Source organism: Nicotiana tomentosiformis, chromosome 2, assembly GCF_000390325.3.
Source record: "Nicotiana tomentosiformis chromosome 2, ASM39032v3, whole genome shotgun sequence".
Classification (NCBI taxonomy): domain Eukaryota; kingdom Viridiplantae; phylum Streptophyta; class Magnoliopsida; order Solanales; family Solanaceae; genus Nicotiana; species Nicotiana tomentosiformis.
The window spans coordinates 71,801,028-71,824,543 of NC_090813.1; the positions used below are offsets into that span (position 1 = coordinate 71,801,028).

Sequence of the window (23,516 nt, forward strand, 5' to 3'; positions counted from 1 at the left end):
ATCCACTATGCATTCTTGCATATCTTTACAATGCTTAAATTAGTTCATCTCATGAGGTTAAGACTTAATCGAGAGAAGAGTTTCTGCTGAACATTTGAACTAATAATAGAGTAAACTTGAGAGACTCACTTGAGATTGAAAGTGAATTATTTAGAGTTAGATATTGAACAATTATCTTGCACCTATCTTGTCAAAACCTATCTTCTCCCACTAATAACCTTAGTTGCTCATTCCTTGTCTCGATAGTCACTAGTCAATAGCTTTAGATTCTTAGTTAATTTCAATTCTTAGCCATATAAATCTAAGTTGTTGATCCTTTTGGATTGTAATCAAGCTAGAAACTACAAGAACACTGTTTAAACCCAATCCCTGTAGATACGATATTATTCTATACTATCTTTAACTAGCGAGCATAATTTAAGCGTGTGTTTTGCGCTCGTCAAATTTTGGCGTCGTTAGCGGGGATTGGCAATCAATAGTGTTTGATATAGTTTATAGTGCTAATTCAGGAATTTAATTTTTTTTTTCTTCATGGGTATATCTTCCTTGTGCAGGCAACAGGTTAAGTTCGTGGTTTATGACTCGATCTTCTTCAAAAGAAGTAATACCCTACAAACCGGAATTGGAAAAAAACTTGCGGCAACTAAGGAAAGAGAAAGAGTTCACCGGAAAGTTCTTCGGGCAACCTTCAACCCAAGAACACACGGCTAATAACGAAGACGATGAGGTAGATGTAGTTGCAAGAGAGGAAGCACAACATAACGAAGAAGCTGCAAGGATTGCAGCTGAGGCACCCCGTAGAGCTACTGAGGAAACCGTCAAAGATAATAGGGGTCGAAGATGCAATCTAAATCGACCCTTAATTAAAGACTAGTTCGAGAATGCGGTACCCAGGCATGGTAGAGCATTGGGTGATTATGCCAGACCAGTCTACAATCAAGGATTATCAAGTGTTAGACCATCTCCAATTGTAGAAAACAATTTCGAGTTGAAGCAAGGGTTGCTTCAAATAATTCAGAACTGTTGTGTCTTCATAGGGAAGATGAACGAAGATCCAAACATACATCTAATGGTCTTCGAGGAAATTTTGAACTCCTTTCAGTATAATGGGGTCTCACAAGATGCAGTGTATTTAAGGGCATTCCCCTTTTCACTTAAAGATGATGAGAAGCAGTGGCTTCGAAACTTGACCAATGGATCGATTAGAAGATGGGAGGAGATGACCAGAAAATTTCTTGATAAATATTTCTCCTCAGTTAAGACGGGCAAGTTTAGAAGAGAAATCCATAACTTCTTTCAGAAAGAGACTGGAATTGTTTTTGAAGCATGGGAGAGGTTTAAGGAGATAGTTAGAAAGTGTCAACATAGCGGAATTGAACTCTAGATGCAATTGTAGGACTTTTGGGAAGGATTGACACCGGCCTCGCGTAGAACATTGAGTAATGCAGTTGGAGGCCCTTTGATGAAGAAGACTCCAGAGGAGATAATTATAATTCTTGATGAGCTATATCTGGAGATACTAATCAGTGGCCCTCTGAGAGTGCTGGAAAAAAAAAGATCAACTAGTGTTTACCAAGTTGATGCTAATATATCTGTGCAAGTGCAGCTTGATACTATGACTAAAGAAATACGAAAGATGACCTCAACCAGGATGCACAATGAGTCTCACGTAACTTGTGATATATGTGGTAGGGGACACCTCACTCATGAGTGTCAAGCCTCAACTGAGGAAGTGAATGCTGTGGGAAACTATAATTTTAATGCAATGGGTCAGAGGCACCCCGATTTTTCATGGAGTTCACCAGGGGGTACTGCAAATGCATGGCAACAAAACAACTCAAGACCCTAGGGACAAGGAGCTCCAAGTTTAAAAAAAAAAACAAAGGCAACAGTATCTGCCTCCACAACCTAATCAGTCTAGCATGGAAGATCTAATGAAGGCCTTCATTATCAAGACAGATGAGAGGCTTGACGCTTATAGTGCAACTATCAAGGAACTGGGCACATCTTTTCAAAACCTGGAAAGACAGGTTGGGCAACTAGCTACTCTAATGGCTGAAAGGCTCCCAGGAATGCTCACAGCTGATACAGAAAGAAATCTCAAAGAAACAGTGAACGTTGTAACTTTGAGAAGTGGATAAGTGTTGAAAGATCTCACCCCAATCCAAAACGATATGAGACCTGAAAATGAAAGTGGGGAGCAGCTGAAAAGTGAGGTTGATAAAAAGAAGGAAGAAAACTCGATAAGGGAGGAACATGATGAGAGCAAGCATATGCCTGCTCTACCTTTTCCCCAAAAGCTAAGTAGAGAAAAACTGAACAACCAGTTTGAGAGATTTCTAGATGTGCTAAAATAGGTTCATGTAAACTTACCATTCACAGAAGTTCTCTCACAGATGCTTGCTTATGCTAAATTCTAGAAGGAGATCCTTACGAAGAAGAGAAAAATAGAGGAGGCCTCGGCGGTTAAGCTCACAAAGCATTTAGCACGATATTGCAAAATAAATTCCCACAAAGTTGTGGAGATCCAGGGAGTGTTACTATACCGCGCTCTTTAGGAACTATTAATTTTGATAAATCCTTATGTGATTCTGGTGCTTCAATTAATTTAATGCCTCTATCTATCTATAGAAAATTGGAGAAAGATATTGGAGAGATAAGGTCTGCACCCATATCTTTGCAGTTGGCAGACCAAGCGACTATAACACCCGAAAGGATAATGGAATATGTGTTAGTTTGGGTGGATAAATTCGTATTTCTTGTGGATTTTATTGTGGTAAATATGGAGGAAAACAAAGACCCCCCATCCTAGGAAGACCGTTCTTAGTGATGGGTAGAGTTATATTAGATATACAAGAGAGAAAACTCATGCTTAGGGCGCGAAAGAGAAGGCTGTGCTAAGCGAGAAAGATAAGTATGGGTTGTACCCAAAGAAGGCCGAGAAGAAGCTGTTTGCATGGATGTGTGCATTAGTTCGGGCGCGAGGGATGGAGCCCAACTTTGACTCAAACCCCGACTAGATGTTCAGGGGAGTTTTCTTTACCTCTTGCTTTTTATTTGTGTGCCATAGGGACATGCCACAATTGAAAGTGTGAGGTGGATGATGTAAATATGTAAATGTGTGTTTGTTTTCGTTTCTTGTGTTTGTCTTCATTTCTTTTAAGTGAAATTTTAAAATATATATATATATATATATATATATATATATATATATATATATATATATATATATATATATATATATAAAAATTTCCCTTGGTTTTTCTTTATGCTGTGGTTTGAACTAGGTGTAGTTAGTTTTAATATTTTTTTAGGAGTAGGAAATCTTGTGCTATGATTTGAAATGAAAGCAATATCTCTTGACTTTGTTATGCCTAGAGAATAATAAGTACTTTAATTATTACGCTTATGCTCAGTTTTTGACTTTTGTATAAGTACCTTAAATTGTATGATCTTAACTTCTCTTAACTGCTTTGACTAGAGTGACTTGATGAGTCTGATCCTGAGTGAGTTATGTGCCATGTGTGTGTGAAGTTTTGTATATTCTGTGCATTGCACTTGATGTCTAGAACTTGCCCCGTGTGTTTGCAAAGTGAAATAGTAGTTTTATTCAGTCTTGGAAATGATATAGGCGTCTCTTTGTTGAGAGAGTTATATGGTTTTAATCACCTAATTATTATGTATCTTAGTTAACCTCTTTGAGCCTGTAATCCCGCTTCTTTGGCAACCACATTACAAGCCTTATCCATTTTTTTGAATTGACCATCTATTTGAACCTTTCACCTCTAGTGAGCACTTGAATTTGTTATGAACTTTATAAAAGTTAAAGTGTGGGGTTGTTTCGCTTTTGAGTGGAACTATTAAAATAAAGAGAATGGTGCACTGTTTTGAAAAAGTAAGAGCCACTTGAATTGAAAAAAAAATGAAAAAAAAGTAGTTGTATTATTGTGAAAAAAATATTCATTGATAGTGGTAACTCTTCATGTATTTGTGCTTAAGGAAGTTGGGAGTTGACGTATATTGATGTGAATGTGGAGTTATGGGTTGACATAAGTGGGGGGTTTTGAATGGTTAATTTGTATGTATTAAAGTGCTTAGGGAGGTGTAGTCATGCTTATAACCAAATGTATCCTACCCATCCCGCATCTTACATATAAAGATCTACTTGATCCTTGACTGAATGAGCTCAATTAGTAGAGTAGTATATTATGGGCAAGCTTATGGTACGTCTTTTGTGACACATGAATGTTACTTCTGAGAGTGAGTGAATTCTTCCTATCTTGAGTACCTAATTGTTCTTAAACTTTATTATTTGTGGAACTAATCTCTATTGTTGTGTGAGGGCACTTGATTCACGAAGGAAAGGTAATGTCATTGACCTCTGTGTTAGAGTAAGTGAGCGGATTGTGAAAAATACGTAGCGTTGCTGAGTCAACTCTTGAGGCGAGGATGTTACGATATTGTGCTTAATCTGTTTGATTATTCTTGGTGTGATGGGTTAGGAGAGTTGTTTAAAAAGGTCGTATCTATGTGAAGTATAGTTTGATTGCTCGAGGACAACAATAGTTTAAGTGTGGGGTGTTGATGGTAGACTATAATCCCGTATTTTAGTCGTTTATTGCACTCTAATTCACTACACTTTACTTGTATTGAGCTTTAACTTGTAGTGTTTTTGCACTTATTGTGTGTTTTATGCCTTGTAGGAGTGATTCCGAGTTATATAGATGTTCTGGAGCTAATTCGAGTTATTTGGAACTTTGAAGTCTGAGTAAAAGCCTAAGCAATTAAGCCGAGATCACGTTCGGGGGTCGAAAACCAAGTTTGGATGTTCAAAAATAAATGAGAAAATGAATTCACTCTGAGAAAATTGCACTACCGCCCCGCGCCATGCCCCGCGGGGCGTAGGGCGCTAGTGCAAAAAGTGGCCAGAAATAATTTTTTGGCACGTTCTGGAATTTTCTACATGCGCACCGCATGGGGCAGCGCACACAAAAATGTTAGAGTGACTTCCCATTTCCGCTAAAAAGGGGTAGTTTCGTCCGTAGTTTGTTTTGGGGGTGACTTAAATACAACAAAACACTATTTCATATGAACTTGTTTTTGACAGATTGGAGACTGAATGAAGCTAAGGAGGAGTGGGAGGAACACAAGCACAAGGATTTAATCATTCCTTCCTCGCTCAAGATCCGAGTTTGGATTAAATCTATGTTTTTCTATACTTTAATTATATTTGTGATAAATTTCTCCATGTCTATGGAGTAGTTCCTTTTGAGGTTTGACGGATTTGGTGCATTGATGATTGTTTATGGATTATAACTCTAGTTTTATGTATTTGAACTATTTTGGAAGATTAAATTGTTGCATCTATATTCACTAGTTCATGTAATCGAGAGAGGCATAACTTGCGATATCTTTGCATTATATTGTTGGTTGAGTTCATAGATTCTTCTAAGTAATCGAAAGAGGTTAGTTGAATCATTGATTAAACCTAGTTAGGAGAATAATTGAAAGAGATTTTCCTAAAGACCGATCCACTATGCATTCTTGCATATCTTCACAGTGCTTAAATTGGTTTATCTCGTGAGGTTAAGACTTAATCGAGAGAAGAGTTTCTGCTGAACGTTTGAACTAATAATAGAGTGAATTCGAGAGACTCACTTGAGATTGGAAGTGAATTATCTAGAGTTAGATTCCGAACAATTATCTTGCACCTATCTTGTCAAAACCTATCTTCTCCCACTAATAACCTTAGTTGGTCATTCCTTGTCTCGATAATCACTAGTCAATAGCTTTAGATTCTTAGTTAATTTCAATTCTTAGTCATATAAATCTAAATTATTGATCCTCTTGGATAACAATCAAGTTACAAACTACAAAAACACTATTTAAACCAAATCTCTGTGGATACGATATTATACTATACTATCTTTGACTAGCGAGCACAATTTAAATGTGTGTTTTGCGCTCGTCAATTAACTGCAGTTGTGAGCACGTAATTTTTGCTCTACGAAATACACTGCTACAAAATGCACAAAAAATAGTTTCCTAGTTGTCTTTGATTTTTATAGAATTTCTAGGAATTTCTCTTTATTTGTTTGTTTGCATTTGTTTGCTTTTTTGGTGCATATTTAATATCTTAAAATCATTAAAGCCATAAATAATGTTCAAATCTTTATTTCATAGATTTTTAGATCTTAATTGCATTTTTTGAGGATTTAATTACATATTAATTGCATAGTTAATACATTAAAATCACAACAAAAAAATACATTAGTCATTCTTGTTTTATATTTGCAGTTTTAGATTTAATTAGTTAATTGGTTAATTTCTACTGCAATTAGTTCAATTGTTAGATAAATAGGAAAGTAGGTTAATCGTGCAAAATTGGTAAGAGATGGATGGTTTAAATAAGTGGCCAAATTGTGAATTCAAAACAAGAAAAAGAAAGGTTGTTTGGTCTTATTTCGAACTGGGCCAAAGCAATTTCAAGTGTCCCAATTGCCAAAATCCGCCCCAGCCCGATCTCAAAGACCGATCCATCCTTCACTTGCCCAAAACGACACCGTTTTTGTCACACTTAATCCCGGTCCTTCATCTCATCTCATCCAACGGCTGAGAACTAATATCCCTTCCCCCATGTAAGTGTCTGAAACAACCCCCAAACCCTAGAGACCCCTCCTATTTCCTCATCTCTCTCACCCTCTCGCCCTCAGCTGCCAACCACCCACCGCAAATCTTCTTCGCTGGTAGCCTAGCTCTAAATCGCCTCAAATCTTCACTCCACAATCCCAAGACCCTCCTCAGTCCCAATCTACCTTTGATTTCCCACAGAAAACCACCCTAATTCCACGATTTATGGATCTAAAAAGTGAAACCCTAGATCTTTTCTTCACCTTCGATGTCGGACCAAACCCATGTTCACTTGGTTAGGATATTTATATTTATCAATTGATCGCGCTAAAACCTTTCAATTGATGCTAATATTATATCATTTTCCTAGTGGTCGGAGTTTGTCCATTAACCGTTGACCGTTCATAATCATGATAAGCCCCTCGACATCTTTTTCCTCATGTTCTCTTCTATCCATGTTGATGTTTGGACTCTCATGAGTCCTTACTTTAGCTAGACCCATCCAAATTTTACAAATTCAAGATGGGTCTGCCAGAGTAAGTACCTATGGTGACCGGACATGGTTTGGCTCACCATTCTCATTTCTTCGAATCTTCCAAAAGAGAATACTTCATCTCCTCTTTCTTTGTTGCATAATAGTTAAATTCTATGTTTGCATAAATCGGTGTTTACATGGTATTTACCTCGATAGTTTAATTATATGGTAGTTAGTTCAATTGCATAAGTTGGTAGGTTAATTGGTCCGTTAATCACATGTTGAATAGGATTAATTGTTAAAACTGCTTGGTTCTTTTGAATATTGTTTGCTTTGTTTGGATGTAAAATCTGTTTGAATTTCTTGTTATAGTAATTTGAAACATGAGGCAACTTAAGAAAATATGAGATCTTAGGGAATCTTATTCTGTAACTAATTTAGAAGGTTCTAGAAGAGAAAGGAAGGGCAGGAAAGTAATAAAACAATAAAAATTAGGTCAAAAAAGGGACTTAAGGATTAAAATACAAAAAATGGGGGCCGGAAAGAAAGAAGAATATCTAAAAAGGACAGTTGTACCAAAAATGGTTAAAAGATGTCTTTTCCCACATTCACAACTGACAGATTTTTCTTATATATTCTCTCATTTTGCATATCCACACACATTCATTCTGGATATTTAGAAAACTCCCTCACTCTCACCTCATCTCTCCTACTGGTCCACACACGTACCTGAAAGCAGATTTTAAAGTTGAAAAATTCCTCTCTAAGATTTGAAATTTCAGCTTCAGAAACTATACTCTATATTGAAGTTGATTGAACAAGATATTCTATATTATTTCCTGGGTTTTAAAACTAGTATTTCATCTAGATTTGAATCTGGTTTTCTGCTGGTTTTTCTGGGGTGTGCTGAGCTTCGTTCTTTAGTTCTTTGCCTATATTTGGCTATTTCAGCTTATTCAAAGTCTTGGTACACATCTATAAACCTGTATAGTTTTGAATTTTTGTGTAATCGAACTTCTCTGCCTTCTTCTATGAAATTAATGCTACTGCTTTCATGTGATGTTTTTGCCTAGCCTTTTAGTATATTTTTATTGTTTAAGTTAATGTTTAAGTGTGAGTCTGCCTCTATCTGTCATACATGATCTGTGTAGTTTAGTCTCAAACTTGTTAGCAATTTGAAAAGAAAAAATGATTTCACATTATGGCTAACTATAAATACTAAGCAGATCCATGAAGATTTGGGTTTGAGCTCATTCAATTGAAGCTTCTCATGAGTTGTACGTTTCAGATTCTCAGAAATACCCAGCTCTAAGAGTTGTCAATGGATTTTCTTTTAAAAGTTGCGATACTGATATAGTTAATTGATTCTGTGACCTGGACTGGTTATGTATTGAGGTTATTTTAATAGTTATTTTATTTTGTGATAGTACATGAAGGTTCTAGGCGAAATCACCCCATTCATCGCTGGATTGTAGGATTATTGTTTTAGAATTTAAATGTAATTAAAACAGCTATTACTGTTGAAGCTAGTTTGATTCTTTATGCTATAGCGAAATGATGTTGAATTATTCCTGCTTTGGTTTAAGCTTTAAATCACTTTTTGTCTCGTTTATAATGATGTACGAAATTATGTGGCGAAGAATGAACTCCTGAATCACTAAGCCTTCATTTCCTAAAGGTTGTTGGGCCTAAAAGGTTGGCCCAACAAAGTAAAAATTGCATGGGGCGTCTTATTTGGTCGCCCTTTTTTAATTTTTGGCCCAACAAAGTAAAAATTGTATGGGGCGTCCTATTTGGTCGCCCTTTTTTAATTTATACCCGTTTTCCTTTTCCATTTGCATCCGAACCCATATTTTTGTTAAAAGTATTTTAAAAATATAATTTTACCCTTCTTTAATAAAAGACTATTGACAAACTGCAGCACAAAAATTTAAGCATGTTTAGGTTGAAGTTTTAGCAAATAAACTAAAAAATTTCAACTTGTTTAGACTGAAGTTTCGGATAAAACTCAAGACAAAACTGTAGACTGCGTTACAAAATTTGAGCATGTTTTGGTATGAAATTTTAGCAAATGAACTAAATAACTTCAACATGCATTAGCAAAAACTCTTTAGAAAATTACATACTGCAACACAAAAACTTAAGCATGTTTAGTCCAAAGTTTTAGCAAATGAACTTAAAGTTCAGCATGTTTAGTCTGAAATTTTAGCAAATAAGCTAAATAACTTCAGCATGTTTTGTCTGAAGTTTTAGCAAATGAACTAAATAATTTCAACATGCATTAGCAAAAACTCATTAGAAAATTACATACTACAAGACAAAAACTTAAGCATGTTTAGTCAAGGTGAAACAACTTCACGCAAGTGTGATTTTGAAGATGAATCTGGACAAGTTTCTAATTTTTTTATAAAATTGCTGAGAGCAGAGGAGGAAATTGTTTTATATCTTTTGTAAGGGTGTATAATTGTCATATTATTACGAATTTTTTGTGAGATGACTACCAAATCAATAATTTTAAAAAATAGGGTACAGGTTAAAAGGTGGTACAAATATAGGGTATGGCTGCAAATCCCACGGCAAAGGAGCAGAATAAGAATGAAGTAATAAAGACTTTGGAATTTTAGCTAGTTCCAATATCAGGCCCATTCAGAGGCCTACAACGTTGCCTGATTCTCAGAAAGCTCAAATGATGCCTTGGGCTTCTATTCGAAGCCCAATTGTAGGCCACTCCTAATGATGCTCCTTTGCAATGATCTCAAACTAGCTTAGGAAATAATTAATTCAAGAATATTCGTAGTATGCTTTAGGCGCGTTCTAATCTATTATCATGATTATGTATACATTCGCGTGACATAATTATGACTTCCAAAAATAAATCAAAGTATGTGTTCACGCGACTTTGGCAAAACAATCTTAACAAATAATAAAGTATTATTAATTGTGTACACGTACGCATGACATGATTTTTAGCATACTAAATAAAACGGATCTACACACGTAATCCGTTTCAAAGATAAATCGTCAACGCCATAATTAAAAGCGGTAAAAGGTAAAACACACATTGGTTCTAAAAATACGTAATTAAATAATTAATTAAGCCATGTATGATTAAAGAAACCATGCTAAAACTTAAAAATTCAGGAATGCCTAATACTTTATTCCGGATTAACAGAATTCCTTACTGGGTCTTCTGTATTTCGTGAACCTTAAACAAAGTCAATTTCCTCGATTTGGGATTTCAAAACAAACCGGTGACTTGGGACACCATATAATTATTCAAAGTGGCGACTCTAATTAAATAAATAATCCCATTTCGAATAATGTCACTTTAATTGAAAAAACTCCTTATCATCGCAAAAAGAAGGTGCGACAGCAGCAAGACCAGTCAAGACACCTTTGGAGTCCAATTTGAAGTTAACAACGGTAGAGTATGACAAAACGACTGGAGTCACAAGAGATGAAATCTTGCATGACATTAGTTCATATCAAAGACCGATAGGAACGCTGATATATGTGACTGTCACAAGGCCTGACATCAATGATGCAGTTAAAACCTTAAGCCAATTCATGCAAATGCCCAAGAAGTCTCATTGGGAAGCTGCAACAAGGCTGGTAAGATACTTGAAGAGTTCACCAGAACAAGGCATTTGGCTGAGGGCATGAGTCACACAAGATCTGATATGCTGGTGTGATTATGATGAGGGTTGCTCAAAACTAAACCAAAATCGTTAACTGAATCGAATCGATGGCTTATTGGCGTCGGATTATCGGGGTAATAGATGGTGAAAGAATTGAGATTTTATAATTAACGGCTTAACGATTTGGGGGCGGATTACTCAATTTTCTTATCGAGTAAACTGTTATCCCATTAAGAATTTGTATGTTGTTACAACTGGAGGATTGAAATGATAAAAGCCTGTGAATATACAGATAGCTCATATTATAGCACAGTAAAGTAATAGCAACTTGTTACTCCATTGTTGCATAAGTAGTTGTAAGTTTAGAGCTGTTATTTTGATAAGCATTTCTAAGGTGATTTTTTTGTGATCAAATTATAATCATATACATTCATATAAAATTCAAGTCCAAAACAGACGTAAAAGCGTGCAAAATTGTAACATAAAATGATAGAACTGTCTGCTAATGGAAGTCGTCTCTAGCTTCTCATGAATTATGAGTGGCCATGAAATGAATTTCTCTTTGGGCTATAGTATTACCTTTGTGGATAACAATGCTAATGGTATTGATTGTTCAAAATCTAACAGAGACAGTTTAAACTATGCATTTGGCCGTTTGATATTGATTATTCAAAAATATTTCTATTTAGTTTAGCCGATAAACCGTCCGATAACTGCTCGATAATTGTTAATCTGATACCAATCCGCCCATTGTCTTATTGGATGTCTAGCGGATTACTATATTTATAATCCGATAACCGATAAACCGAACCATTAAGCGTAATTATCTGACCGATAAGCTCCCATAATTCTAACTGGGCAGCATGTCCAAATACAAGGAGGTCAGTGACAACTTATATAGTCATGTTTGGGGAGTCTTTGATCTCATGGAAATAAAAAAATAACAAACAGCTTCTAGAAGTTCAGCTGAGGCAGAGAATAGAAGGATGGCCTCAGCTCTGGCAGAACTAACTTGACTACATGAATTATTAAAGAGTTAAGAGTTAACATACGCAGTCCAATGACTGTGTTTAGTGATAGTAAGGCTGCTACGCAAATTGCAGCTAATCCCATCTTTCATGAGAGAACGAAACATATAGAAATAAATTGCCACTTCATTAGAGACAAAATCAAGGCAGGAGTAGTGAAGACTTCATATGTACATACCAAGGAACAACTTGTAGATCTTTTCACAAAAGGTTTGGGGCAGGTTCAACATGCTCATTTACATAGTAAGCCGGGGTTCTCAACATTTTGTACCCTCCAGCTTGAGGGGGAGTGTTGAGAGATGATAATTCAATAATGTAGGACAATAGTGTATTTTGAAGGTGACACACATGATAGTTAGTGGTTAGCAGTTAGTTAGTTAGTTAGTTAGTTAGTTAGGTGACAATTAGTTAGTGGACAACTATATTTAATCAACTAGTTAGTTATCTGTTGAGAGTTAATTAGTGGGTTAAGATACTTGTATAAATATATTCAAAACTAACGGAACAGTAAACGGTTTCCATTTCTTCATCTGCACACTTCTTCGTCTCTCACTTCTTCAACTGACATGGTTTTATAGCATGGTATCAGACCAGGACGCATCTCGATTTTTCGATGTTGGGCTCCATAATTGTCCACGCTTCAGATGTCCAGTATTGGGTGTGAGAGGGGGTGTTAAGTCCCACATCGATAATGAAGGGGATGAATGGTATCTTTATATGGACTTAGGCAATCTTCACCTTTTGAACTAACTTTTGGGGTTGAGTTAGGCCGAAGTCCATTTATAGGTATAGAAAAAACATAAAATGCCGCCATTAAAAACAAATGCCACGTACTTAGGAAGGCCCCATTCCACGAGGAGAGGCTGCCACCTTTTGCGGTACTAAAGTTTTAGGAGTTTCAACAAAATTAAGATGATTTTCTCTTTATTCTGTAACATCATTTATTAGTGACCGTTGTCACCTCTAATAACTTCTTGTAAAAATTGCACCTTTAACCCTAGTCTTTTTTAGTTTTTGTTTTTTTAAAAATATGTATGATGGAGGGGAGTCTAGACGTAATTGGTAAAGTTGTTGTTATGTTACCAGAAAGTTAAGGGTTTGAGCCCGTGAAAATAGCCTATTGCAGAAATTTAGGGTAAGGTTGCGTATGATAGATCCTTGTAGTTCGGCCCTTTCCGGACCCAGCGCATAGCGAAAACTTAATGCACCAGACTACTCTTAAAAAAATATGTATGTTACCGCTATCTAAGTAATTTCTGAAATTATTTATAACCGGACAAGTGCAAGTAATAATCTATGTAATTAACGTACAATAACTCAGTGTTTTGTCATTTATTCAATCATAATTTAGAACACATGTATGACCAAACAAGATATGATTTATTAACTGTACAATAATACATAACGACAAAACGTAACTTTTTATTAAACTAAGTAATAATTCCATTTCTCGTAGATGTACGTGATAAATAATCTGTTGGCGCATATTATCATAGGCAAAATATTTAATTATCCAAAAACTATCTGACAAAACCTAACCTTTGATAAATTAGCACTAGAAAATACAAAAAGAAAAATGACTTACTCTTTCTATATATTTAACTAGTGTGCTGTTAACTGTTCGTGCTTCGCGCGATTAAGAAAAAATATCAAAATAATGTCATAATTCCTTATAAGGAAAATAAATCTTTAACATGCATCCTACATGAAATTCTTTTATAGAATGCTTTCAACATTCCAAATTAAATATGATCAACCATTTGAATTAGTATATGTAAACTTGAATAAGAAAAGAGAAAATAAAAAAGTAACCAAAAAGAGAAAGAAAATAATAATGTGAAACTATGGGGATGTAAACATGAGATGGTGTCCACTTTTTTCCTCTTCCTCTAAGTTTTTTTCTCAGTATTTTGTTTCTTAGTATGAATTGTTGACAACACTTTTGTTTCATAAGGTTGCCAATTTTTCTACTTCTCTCAAATAAAATTATAATAAAACTATAAGTGTATACGGTCAAAACCGAGTCTGCCTTTCGCATGACTAATCGAGATTGGAACATGATGGTCCAAGGTTCATCATTGTAATATCGAGCCATGATACGAAGTTAGGTTGTCGAGTTCGAGACCTAGAGACTGATCTATACCGAGACCGAGTCAAGATCGAGCTCGAGACCCAGAGACCGAACAATACTGAGACCGGTCAAGATCGAGACCGAGTCAAGGTCGAGCTCGAGACCCAGAGATCGGCCAAGATCGAGATCAACCCAAGAAACAAAAAAGCCGTTATAGCCGCATTTGGGGAGAGAATCTCGGCGGAAATCACGACTTGAATCAAGAAAAAACTAATTAATTAATCTATCATGGGATCCCCACTATGTATTTTTAACTGTATCCAAAATAGGATTCCCACATTATATTAAGAATGTTTATCATCTGTACAAAGGCACATTGATTCCGAGAGATAGAGCAAAAGAGCAAATACTATCCTTTTTGGCTTTTGATATTTAGTCAAATTGTTTCTTCTACCAATTGTTCTTCACTCAATTTGGAGGTGATAAAGCTTGAAGGTTTAGGCAAACTAGTTCATTCGGTTTTCATTTATTTCTTTTATAACTAATTTCGATATTCATTTACATATCTTTCCCAATTTGTATCAATTTATATCACGTATCCTTAGAATTACGTATAAATTCAACTCTATCCGTTTTTCGGGTAAATAGTTTGGCGCCCACTGTGGGGCTAAGGATAATAGTGGTTATTTGGCACGCATCTCTGAAAAATGCACTATTTTTACACTTGCTCTTGGAAGTATCTTTGATTTCAGGTTAAAAATGACGAACTCTCAATTAATGGCCCTACCTATCGACAACGAAGCTGGCCATCAAGATGAGAATAACAACTTGGCGCCCTGGAATGAAAGGCCACTCGTTAACCCCATTGGAACTCGGGCCGTAGATCCAATTGACGTTAATTCGCATGTGGCCATTGAAGCGAACCAACATTCCGACCCCGAAAACAGCATTCATGGTGGAACTCGATCTGTAGTTCGAAATACCCAAAAATGTTGGAGAAGACGAGATCAGCCTGCGTATGATTTTCAAAATGTTGCAAGCTCAACATGTAGCGATAGCTCAGTTGCAGAGCCAAACCCAGGTACCGAGTAGGCCCGAAATTATAAAGATGCTTGAGGAACTGACAAAACGGATAGAGTCAAGAGAAAAGAGGATTGAAGCAAACGACAAAAAAGTAGAAACTTATAACTCCAAGGTTGATCAGATCCCGGGGGCACCACCAATATTAAAGGGTTTGAATTCCAAAAAGTTCGTATAAAAGCCTTTCCCCCCATGAGCAGCTCCCAAAACGATTCCCAAGATGTTCCGCATGCCCGAAATTCTGAAATATAATGGAACGGCCGACCCCAACGAACATGTCACCTCTTACACATGTGCCATTAAAGGGAACGATCTAGAGAACGATGAGATCGAATCCGTATTATTAAATAAATTCGGGGAAACCCTGTCAAAGAGAGCAATGATATGGTATCATAATTTATCCCCTAACTCTATCGATTCTTTTGTAAAAGCACACGCCGAAGCCATAAAGGTCGAGACCAGGAAGTCAGACCTTTTCAAAGTAAGGCAAAAAAATAACGAGATGCTAAGAGAGTTCGTATCTCGTTTCCAAATGGAACGAATGGATCTACCACTGGTCAAGGACGATTGGGCATTTCAAGCTTTCACCCAAGGACTAAACGAACGAAGCTCAATGGCTTCACAATAGTTGAAGCAGAACTTGATTGAGTACCCGGCTATTACCTGGGCCGATGTACATAATCGATATCAATCGAAGATTAGAGTCGAAGATGACCAGTTGGGGCCCCCTTCTGGGTCCGTTATTAAAAGGGACATCGATCGAGAACCGAGGTCAAACAGGGACCAATATCGTCCGTATAATGGAGATCGTAGGGGCAGCGAACCAGGACGCAACTCCGTACGAGGTGAAAAGAGAAGTGATCAAGTCCAAGGGTCTCAAGGGGTGATGAACAAGAATGGTTTAGACAGGCATACTAGACCTAAGGAAGCACCGCGATTGTCAGAGTATAACATCAATATTGATGCATCCGCCAGTGTATCGGCTATCGGACACATCAAAGATACTAAATGGCCTTGACCTCTCCAGACCGATCCAGCCCAGAGAAATTCCAATCAAATATGCATGTATCATGGCACCCATGGCCACAAAACGGAAGATTGCAGACAATTGATAAAAGAGGTAGCCCGGTTATTCAATGAAGGGCACCTTCGAGAGTTTTTAAGTGACCAAGCCAAGAATCATTTCAAAAACAGAGAGTTCAATAAGCAAAACGAACAAGAAGAGCCACAACATATTATCCACATGATCATCGGAGGGATCAATGTCCCCCAAGGGCCAGTGCTTAAACGCACTAAGACGTCGATTGTAAGAGAGAATTGATCTCGAGCTTAGGATTACATACTAAATGAACCTTGTCCTTTAATGACAAAGACGCAGAAGGAATCATGCGGCCCTATAACGATGCACCGGTAATATCTGTACTTATGAATAAAACTCAAGTTAAGCGTATGTTAATTGATCCAGGTAGTTCGGCCAACATAATTCGATCGAGGGTCGTAGAGAAACTTAGTCTACAGGACCAGGTCGTGCACGCAACCCTGGTACTAAACAGATTCAATATGGCATATGAAACGACTAAGAGGGAGATAATTCTGCCAGTAAACGTGGCCGGGAGCATCCAAGAAATGAAGTTCCACGTGATCGAGGGCGACATGAGGTATAACGCCCTATTCGAGAGGCCGTGGATCCACAACATGAGAGCAGTACCCTCGAACCTTCACTGGGTTCTAAAATTCCCAACACCAGAGGGAATCAAAACAATCTATGGAGAGCAACCAGCCGCAAAGGAAATATTTGCCATCGATTAAGTGATTTCGATATCATCACTCTCATCGATAAAGGGATCGAATTCGAAGGAAAAATGGGATACCAAATAACAATCACAAACGTCGGCCTCAACCCAAATAGAGAAGCAGAAGGCTGACGAAGATGATGATTATGGGATCCCTCGTTCCTTCGTGGTCCCCGATGATTCCGACGCTACCAAATCAACGATCGAAGAACTGGATCAAATCACATTAATCGAACACCTGCCCGAATGAAAGGTATACTTGGGCACGGGGTTAAGTCTCGAGCTCAGGAAAAAGCTTATTCAATTTCTTATAACTAACATGGACTGTTTCGCTTGGTCCCATCTTGACATGACAGGGATCCCACCGGAAATCACCACTCATAGACTAAGCTTGGATCCAAAATTCAATCCGGCGAAGCAAAAAAGAAGGCCCCAGTCTGAAGTCAAACATGTATTCATCAAGGATGAGGTAACCAACATCTTAAAATAGGATCCATTTGAGAAGTGAAATACCCCGAATGGCTAGCAAACGTGGCGGTAGTCCCTAAGAAGGGAAACAAACTTAGAATGTGTGTAGATTATAAAGACTTGAATAAAGCATGCCCCAAGGATTCTTTTCCTTTGCCTAATATCGATCGTATGATCGATGGCACGACCGGCCACGAGACTCTCAGTTTTCTCGATGCCTATTCCGGGTACAACCAGATACAGATAAACCTGGAGGATCAGGAAAAGACCTCATTTATCACTAAGTACGGTACATACTGTTATAACGTAATGCCATTCAGTCTAAAAAATGCTGGTGCAACTTATCAACGTCTATTAAACCGAATGTTCGAAGAACAAATAGGAAAATCAATGGAAGTTTATATTGATGACATGTTATTTAAGTCCCTACGAGCAGAGGACCATTTAAAGCAATTGAAGGAAACTTTTGATATACTGAGGGAGTACAATATGAAGCTCAACCCCAAAAAGTGTGCATTCGGGGTTAACTCAGGCAAGTTTCTTGGTTTCATGGTGTCCAATAGGGGAATCGAGATCAACCCCGATAAAATCAAAGCTATCGAGGATATCATGGTAGTGGATAATGTAAAAGTCGTGCAGAGGCTAACGGGACGTATAGCCTCCCTAGGACGATTCATTTCGAGATCCTCAAATAGGAGCCACCAATTTTGCTCACTACTTAAGAAGAAGAGAAACTTTGCATGGACTCCGGAATGCCAGCAGGCCTTGAAGGAACTAAAGCGCTATTTATCGAGCCCGCCGCTGCTTCATAACCCGAAAATGGACGAACAATTTTACCTGTACTTAGCTGTCTCGGAGATAGCAGTAAGTGGAGTCCTGGTACGAGAAGAACAAGGTACACAATTCTCTATCTATTATGTCAGTCGAGCCTTAGGTGAGGCCGAAACTAGATATCCACACTTAGAAAAATTAGCGCTTGCTTTAATAAGCGCCTCTAGGAAACTAAAACCATATTTCCAATGTCATCCGATATGTGTTGTAACAACTTATCCTCTTCGAAGTATCTTACACAAACCCGAGCTTTCAGGTCGATTGGCCAAATGGGCCATAGAAATAAGTGGGTACGATATTGAGTATCGACCCCGAACCGCCATCAAATCTCAAATCTTGGCGGACTTCGTGGTTGACTTTATGCCGGCCTTCGTACCCGAGATAGAGAAAGAACTACTGATAAAATCGGGTACATCTTCGGGAGTCTGGACCCTTTTTACGGACGGTGCTTCGAGCGCGAAAGAGTCCGGACTAGGCATCGTACTAAAATCACCCAAGGTAATGTAGGTAGACAGTCTATCAGAACTATAAAATTAACTAACAATGAGGTTGAGTATGAGGCCATAATTGCAGGTCTCGAACTAGCTAGAAGCTTGGGAGTAGAGGTCGTAGAGGCTAAGTGTGATTCCCTCCTCGTGGTAAACCAAGTTAACGGGACCTTTGAAGTCCGAGAAGACCGAATACAGAGATACTTGGATAAATTACAGGTGACTCTACATCGATTTAAGGAATGGAACTTGCAATATATACTTCGAGAATAGAACAACGAGGCCGATGCTCTTGCAAACTTAGGTTCATCGGTTGAAGATGACGAACTCAACCCTGGGACTGTCGTACAACTCATGAGATTGGAAATCGAAGGTCATGTCGAGATAAACTCCACATGTTTAACCTGGGATTGGAGAAAAAAATAAATAGAGTACTTAAAAAATGGGAAGTTTCCATCAGACCCAAATGAGTCAAGAGCTCTACGCACAAAGGCAGCACAGTTCACTTTGTCCGATGACGAAACGCTGTTTAAAGGGACGTTCGATGGACCATTGGCAATATGTTTGGGACCGGGAGATACCGACTACATCCTACGGGAAATTCACGAGGGCACTTGTGGAAATCATTTCGGTGCCGATTCGTTGGCTCACAAAGTAATTAGAGCAGGGTATTATTGGACCGATATGGGCAATGATGCAAGGGAGTTCGTTCGAAAATGCAACAAATGCCAAAGGCATGCGCCCATTATTTATCAACCCGGGGAATTACTCCACTTAGTCCTATCCCCATGGCCCTTCATGAAATGGGGAACGAACATCGTTCGCCCCTCCCATCAGCTCCAGGTAAGGTTCAGTTTATTTTATTTATGACTGATTATTTCTCTAAATGGTCGAAGCACAGGCTTTCGAGAAAGTCAGAGAAAAGGAAATCATAGACTTTATTTGGGACCACATCATATGTCGATTCGGTATGCCATCCGAGATTGTATGTGATAATGGAAAATAATTCATCGGCAGCAAAGTAACTAAATTTCTCGAGGATCACAAGATCAAAAGGATACTATTAACACCTTATCATCCCAGTAGGAACGGACAAGCCGAATCGACCAACAAAACCATCATCCAAAATCTTAAGAAGAGATTGACCGACGCCAAAGGAAAATGGAGAGAAATTCTACCCGAGGTCCTATGGGCATACCGCACAACATCAAAATCCAGTACTAGAGCGACACCATTCTCATTGGTTTATGGCACCGAAGCTCTAATCCCGGTCGAGGTTGGAGAACCTAGCATCAGGTTTTGATATGCAATAGAGGAGTCGAATAACGAGACCATGAATACGAGCTTAGAATTGTTAGATGAAAGACGAGAAGCCTCTCTCGTCCGATTGGCCGCCCAAAAATAGCGAATCGAAAGGTACTACAATCGAAGAACCAATCTTTGACATTTTAACATCGGGGACTTGGTGCTAAGAAAAGTCATCCTCAACACCCGAAATCCGAATGAACGGAAACTGGGTCCGAACTGGGAAGGACTGTGTCAAGTTCTCGAAATCATCGGAAAAGGATCCTACAATCTCGGCATGATAAACGACAAACAACTAACGAGAAATTGGAACATATCGCACCTAAAATGATATTGCTGCTAAGGTACGACCCCTCCCATTTTCATTTATATTTCAAAACTAACCATCGCAGGTGTTCGACCAGAAACAACGATGAATTCTTCAACACGAAGCGTTTAGGTATGAAAGCATGCGTTGCACTCTTTTTCCTCAGACCGGTTTTGTCCCAAATGGGTTTTCCGGCGAGGTTTTTAATGAGGCAATCAATGATCGTGCTAACTTAGAGCAATTCAATAGTATACGAGTCCTCTTTACAATCAACCTCGAATACTGGGGGGCATTACCCTCGAATTACCCTCGAATATCAAGATCAAATATCATGTTTGATGCGAGGAAGTTACTTCATGGCAGTAGGGTCTCGATAGGAAAATTTTGTAAGGGCTAAACGGTCAAACGAACCATGCCCGCGTAGTTTGCTCGAGCCCTGGCACAAAACATGCACGCATGTATAATGATTTATAAAGAAAAGTATTCTTCTTTACCTATATCTCGTATCTTAGAAAAGCTTTTCTACTTCATATTCTCGATCAATTATGTAAATAGGCCTAAGGGCCAACCATAACCGGAGTGCGGATGATTACCCCCTCAAATCGGGGTCTGCCGTCTGAAAACTCAACGAGATCGAATTATATAAACTCTGAAGATCATAAGACCTCTTAGGAAACTCTCGATTTTATAGGCTACGGCCACCCCACTCAGGGATTGACACTTCAGGCAAGCTCGAAGAAAAATGGGAAAATAAGCCCAAGAGGCAAATCCCGAACTAAAGAGGGATTTTTATAGGCCTAGGCCACGGCCACCCCACTCGGGGACTGACACTTCGGGCAAGCTCGAAGTAAAACGGGAAAATAAGCCCAAGAGGCAAATTCCGAACTAAAAAGGCTACGACAGAATTAACACGGATTGGAGACGTCCAAATTCCGTAACAAAACTGGCCTTAAAAATCTTTCATAAACCGGTTAAAAAGGCTACCCCCAACAAAATCATAAAAGGCTTCAATAATATCAAGCCTCAAAAACTCTAAAAGAGCACGAAATTGTTCGAACTCTGGAACAATTCCTTATTTCATGCCAAGGCATGACAAATACAAATGATAAAAATCTTTTTCAAGCCGAAACGGGGACAAAGCCATAAACAATCTTTTTACAAAAGTCTAAGGGCTATTTTTTTATCTTGAGTTCGAGAGACCATCCTCGCTCAAAAAAACAAAAACCTAAGGGTTACCTTACTTCGAGTTCGAGCAAGTACTCACTCGACCAAAAAGTCTAAGGGCTATACCATATCAGTTCCAATCAAATTGTTTAAACCTCGGATCTTAGAATACAACTTCATAATTTTATAAGGCGGAAAGGAAGAAAGTTTTTATATATATGTCAAAAATTATTTACAAGGGCAGCATGGCCCGATCATAAATTATTCGCTTTCAGATCCGCTCATACTACCGGTATCATCATCATCAGGAAAGGCCAACACTCTAGCTTCGGCTTCAAGCTCCTTAGCATTCACGATCTCGGCTGTAAGATCGAAGCCACGAGCATGGATCTCCTCGAGAGTCTCCCTTAGAGACTGGCATTTAGCATGCTCGGCAACCCAGTTTGCTAGAGCCTGAGCATCCTCGGCAACCTCCTTTGCTCGAACCTGAGCAGCTTCAGCATCGGCCCGATAGACGGGCACCATTGCATCAGCATCAACCGTGGCTATTTCAACCTCCGATGTGGCTAGTCTCTCTCGATTAGAAGTTGCTGAGCCCAACTGAGACTGGAACTCCTCGATTTCATTGGCTTACTCCAAGGCCTTCTCTTTCAAGCTTCGGAGTTGGGTCTCAGTCGCGGCCAGTTCAGCTCGGGCAACCTCCTTTTCTGAGGCAAGGCGGTCCATGTTCTTTTTCCACTCCTCAACCTCCGCTTTCACTGCATCCACTTCAACACGAAGATGCCTGATCACATCAAACTTTTGTTGGACCTATGGGACCGAACTGTTAGCCATCACGCCCGAGTCAGTATCATTAACTTCAAAGATTGTTTTTACCTGCTCAGACAAATCGACTTATTCTTCCCGAGCTGCTTCTAGCTCAGCCCGAACTCTTTTTGCTTCTTCTTCTCTCAGCTCACTGAGAAGCTTGAAGGCATCTCTCTTTTCATTAATCCCTCGAATTTTAGCTTCGTACCGGCTCAGCTCCCCTCGGGAACGGAGAAACACCTCGTGATAAAGCACAGAGGCCTATAAAAATAGAAAGAAGGAATTATACAAGGAAAGAAAAATACAAGTATGAAAATTAACAAAGAGAAAATAAACTTACCCGATTCAGGGCCTGTTGAGATTCGTTAAAAAGACAAGACACTTCCACCTCACCTGAGCTCTTCTTCGGAGCCTCCAAGTCACTTAGACCAGTGACATCTTCTACCCCAACAAAATAACCACAGAAAGGATCTTCCTCTCCATGGGCTCCCTGCCCGTGACAAGTCTCTACGGCCTGGGCATCACGTATCATCAACTGGGAAAATGAAGGAAACGAGGGGCAATCCCCGATCTCTATTGCCCCAAGTAGTCTTTTGGGGCGCCGCCTCCATCTTGACGAGCCTCGAGCCCGGTTTCTGCATCGGCATAAGCCGCCTATTCAACGGTCTGTTCACCCTGAGGTGAAGCATCTTCAGTTCCCTTCAGCTCGGGAACTTGGGTCGGAGTCTCCTCCTCGACCTCATCGAGCATAGATAGAGCATTATCAACTTCCACCGGTTCTGAAGTTTTCTGAATAACGGTGCTAGCTCGTGCACGCGCTACCAGCCTAGAATCACCTTTTTCTTCTTCTTCTTCTTTATCCCTTAGTCTTTGGACTAACTCCATAGTCAGTGGGATTGTGTTCCCCTTGAGTTTACGGGCCGCTCTCTTTTTGGGTTTTTGACCCTCGGAGTTCGAGGCCCTTTTTCTCTTAATTACCTGCGTCGGTTTCGAGATAGGCGGTAAAACTTCTTCATCACCAGACGGGGGTCTCATAGCCACATCCTTTTCCGAGACCTGCAAAAGGAGAAAATAAGTAAACTCATGCTTGGAAAAAAATGCTCGAACGATAGGCAAATCGATAAGCCAAGAAGAAGGCTTACCATGAGTACCAGCCTCCCACCGGCCCTTTGACAAATCGTGCCACGTGCGCTCGACGTATGTTGACGTCGAAACCAGGCTCCTGACCCAGTTCTCAAAGTGGGGAACCGCACCCGACATCCAAGAAACGGCTGTATCGAGAAAAATACTGATAAGAAAGGGTGAAGAAGTAAAACAACTAACAGAAATTTAAAACGGGATCATACTTATGTTTCATATTCCATTTCTCAGGAAATGGCATGCTCTCAGCCGGGATCAGGTCCGATGTCTTCACCTGAACGAATCGGCCCA

At 38.9% G+C, this 23,516-nt stretch overlaps 1 protein-coding gene, 1 long non-coding RNA gene and 1 other non-coding gene across 3 annotated transcripts; 1 reads left to right on the top strand and 2 right to left on the bottom strand.

The window, feature by feature from the left end:
- Positions 1–1,267: 1,267 nt before the first annotated feature.
- On the bottom strand, positions 1,268–1,374 carry LOC117274629 (small nucleolar RNA R71). Its single transcript, XR_004504767.1, has one exon. It is a non-coding gene; the product is annotated as a small nucleolar RNA R71 (small nucleolar RNA).
- Positions 1,375–6,652: 5,278 nt separating this feature from the next.
- LOC104088132 (uncharacterized) lies at positions 6,653–8,673 on the top strand. Its single transcript, XR_684478.4, has 2 exons — positions 6,653–7,166; positions 8,332–8,673. It is a non-coding gene; the product is annotated as an uncharacterized lncRNA (long non-coding RNA).
- Positions 8,674–21,908: 13,235 nt separating this feature from the next.
- Positions 21,909–22,617, bottom strand: LOC138905029 (uncharacterized). Its single transcript, XM_070193532.1, has 3 exons — positions 22,426–22,617; positions 22,209–22,346; positions 21,909–22,088 (listed from the first exon to the last, which is right to left on the bottom strand). Exons 1-3 carry the CDS (start codon positions 22,615–22,617, stop codon positions 21,909–21,911), a joined length of 510 nt encoding a protein of 169 aa, XP_070049633.1.
- Positions 22,618–23,516: the final 899 nt, after the last annotated feature.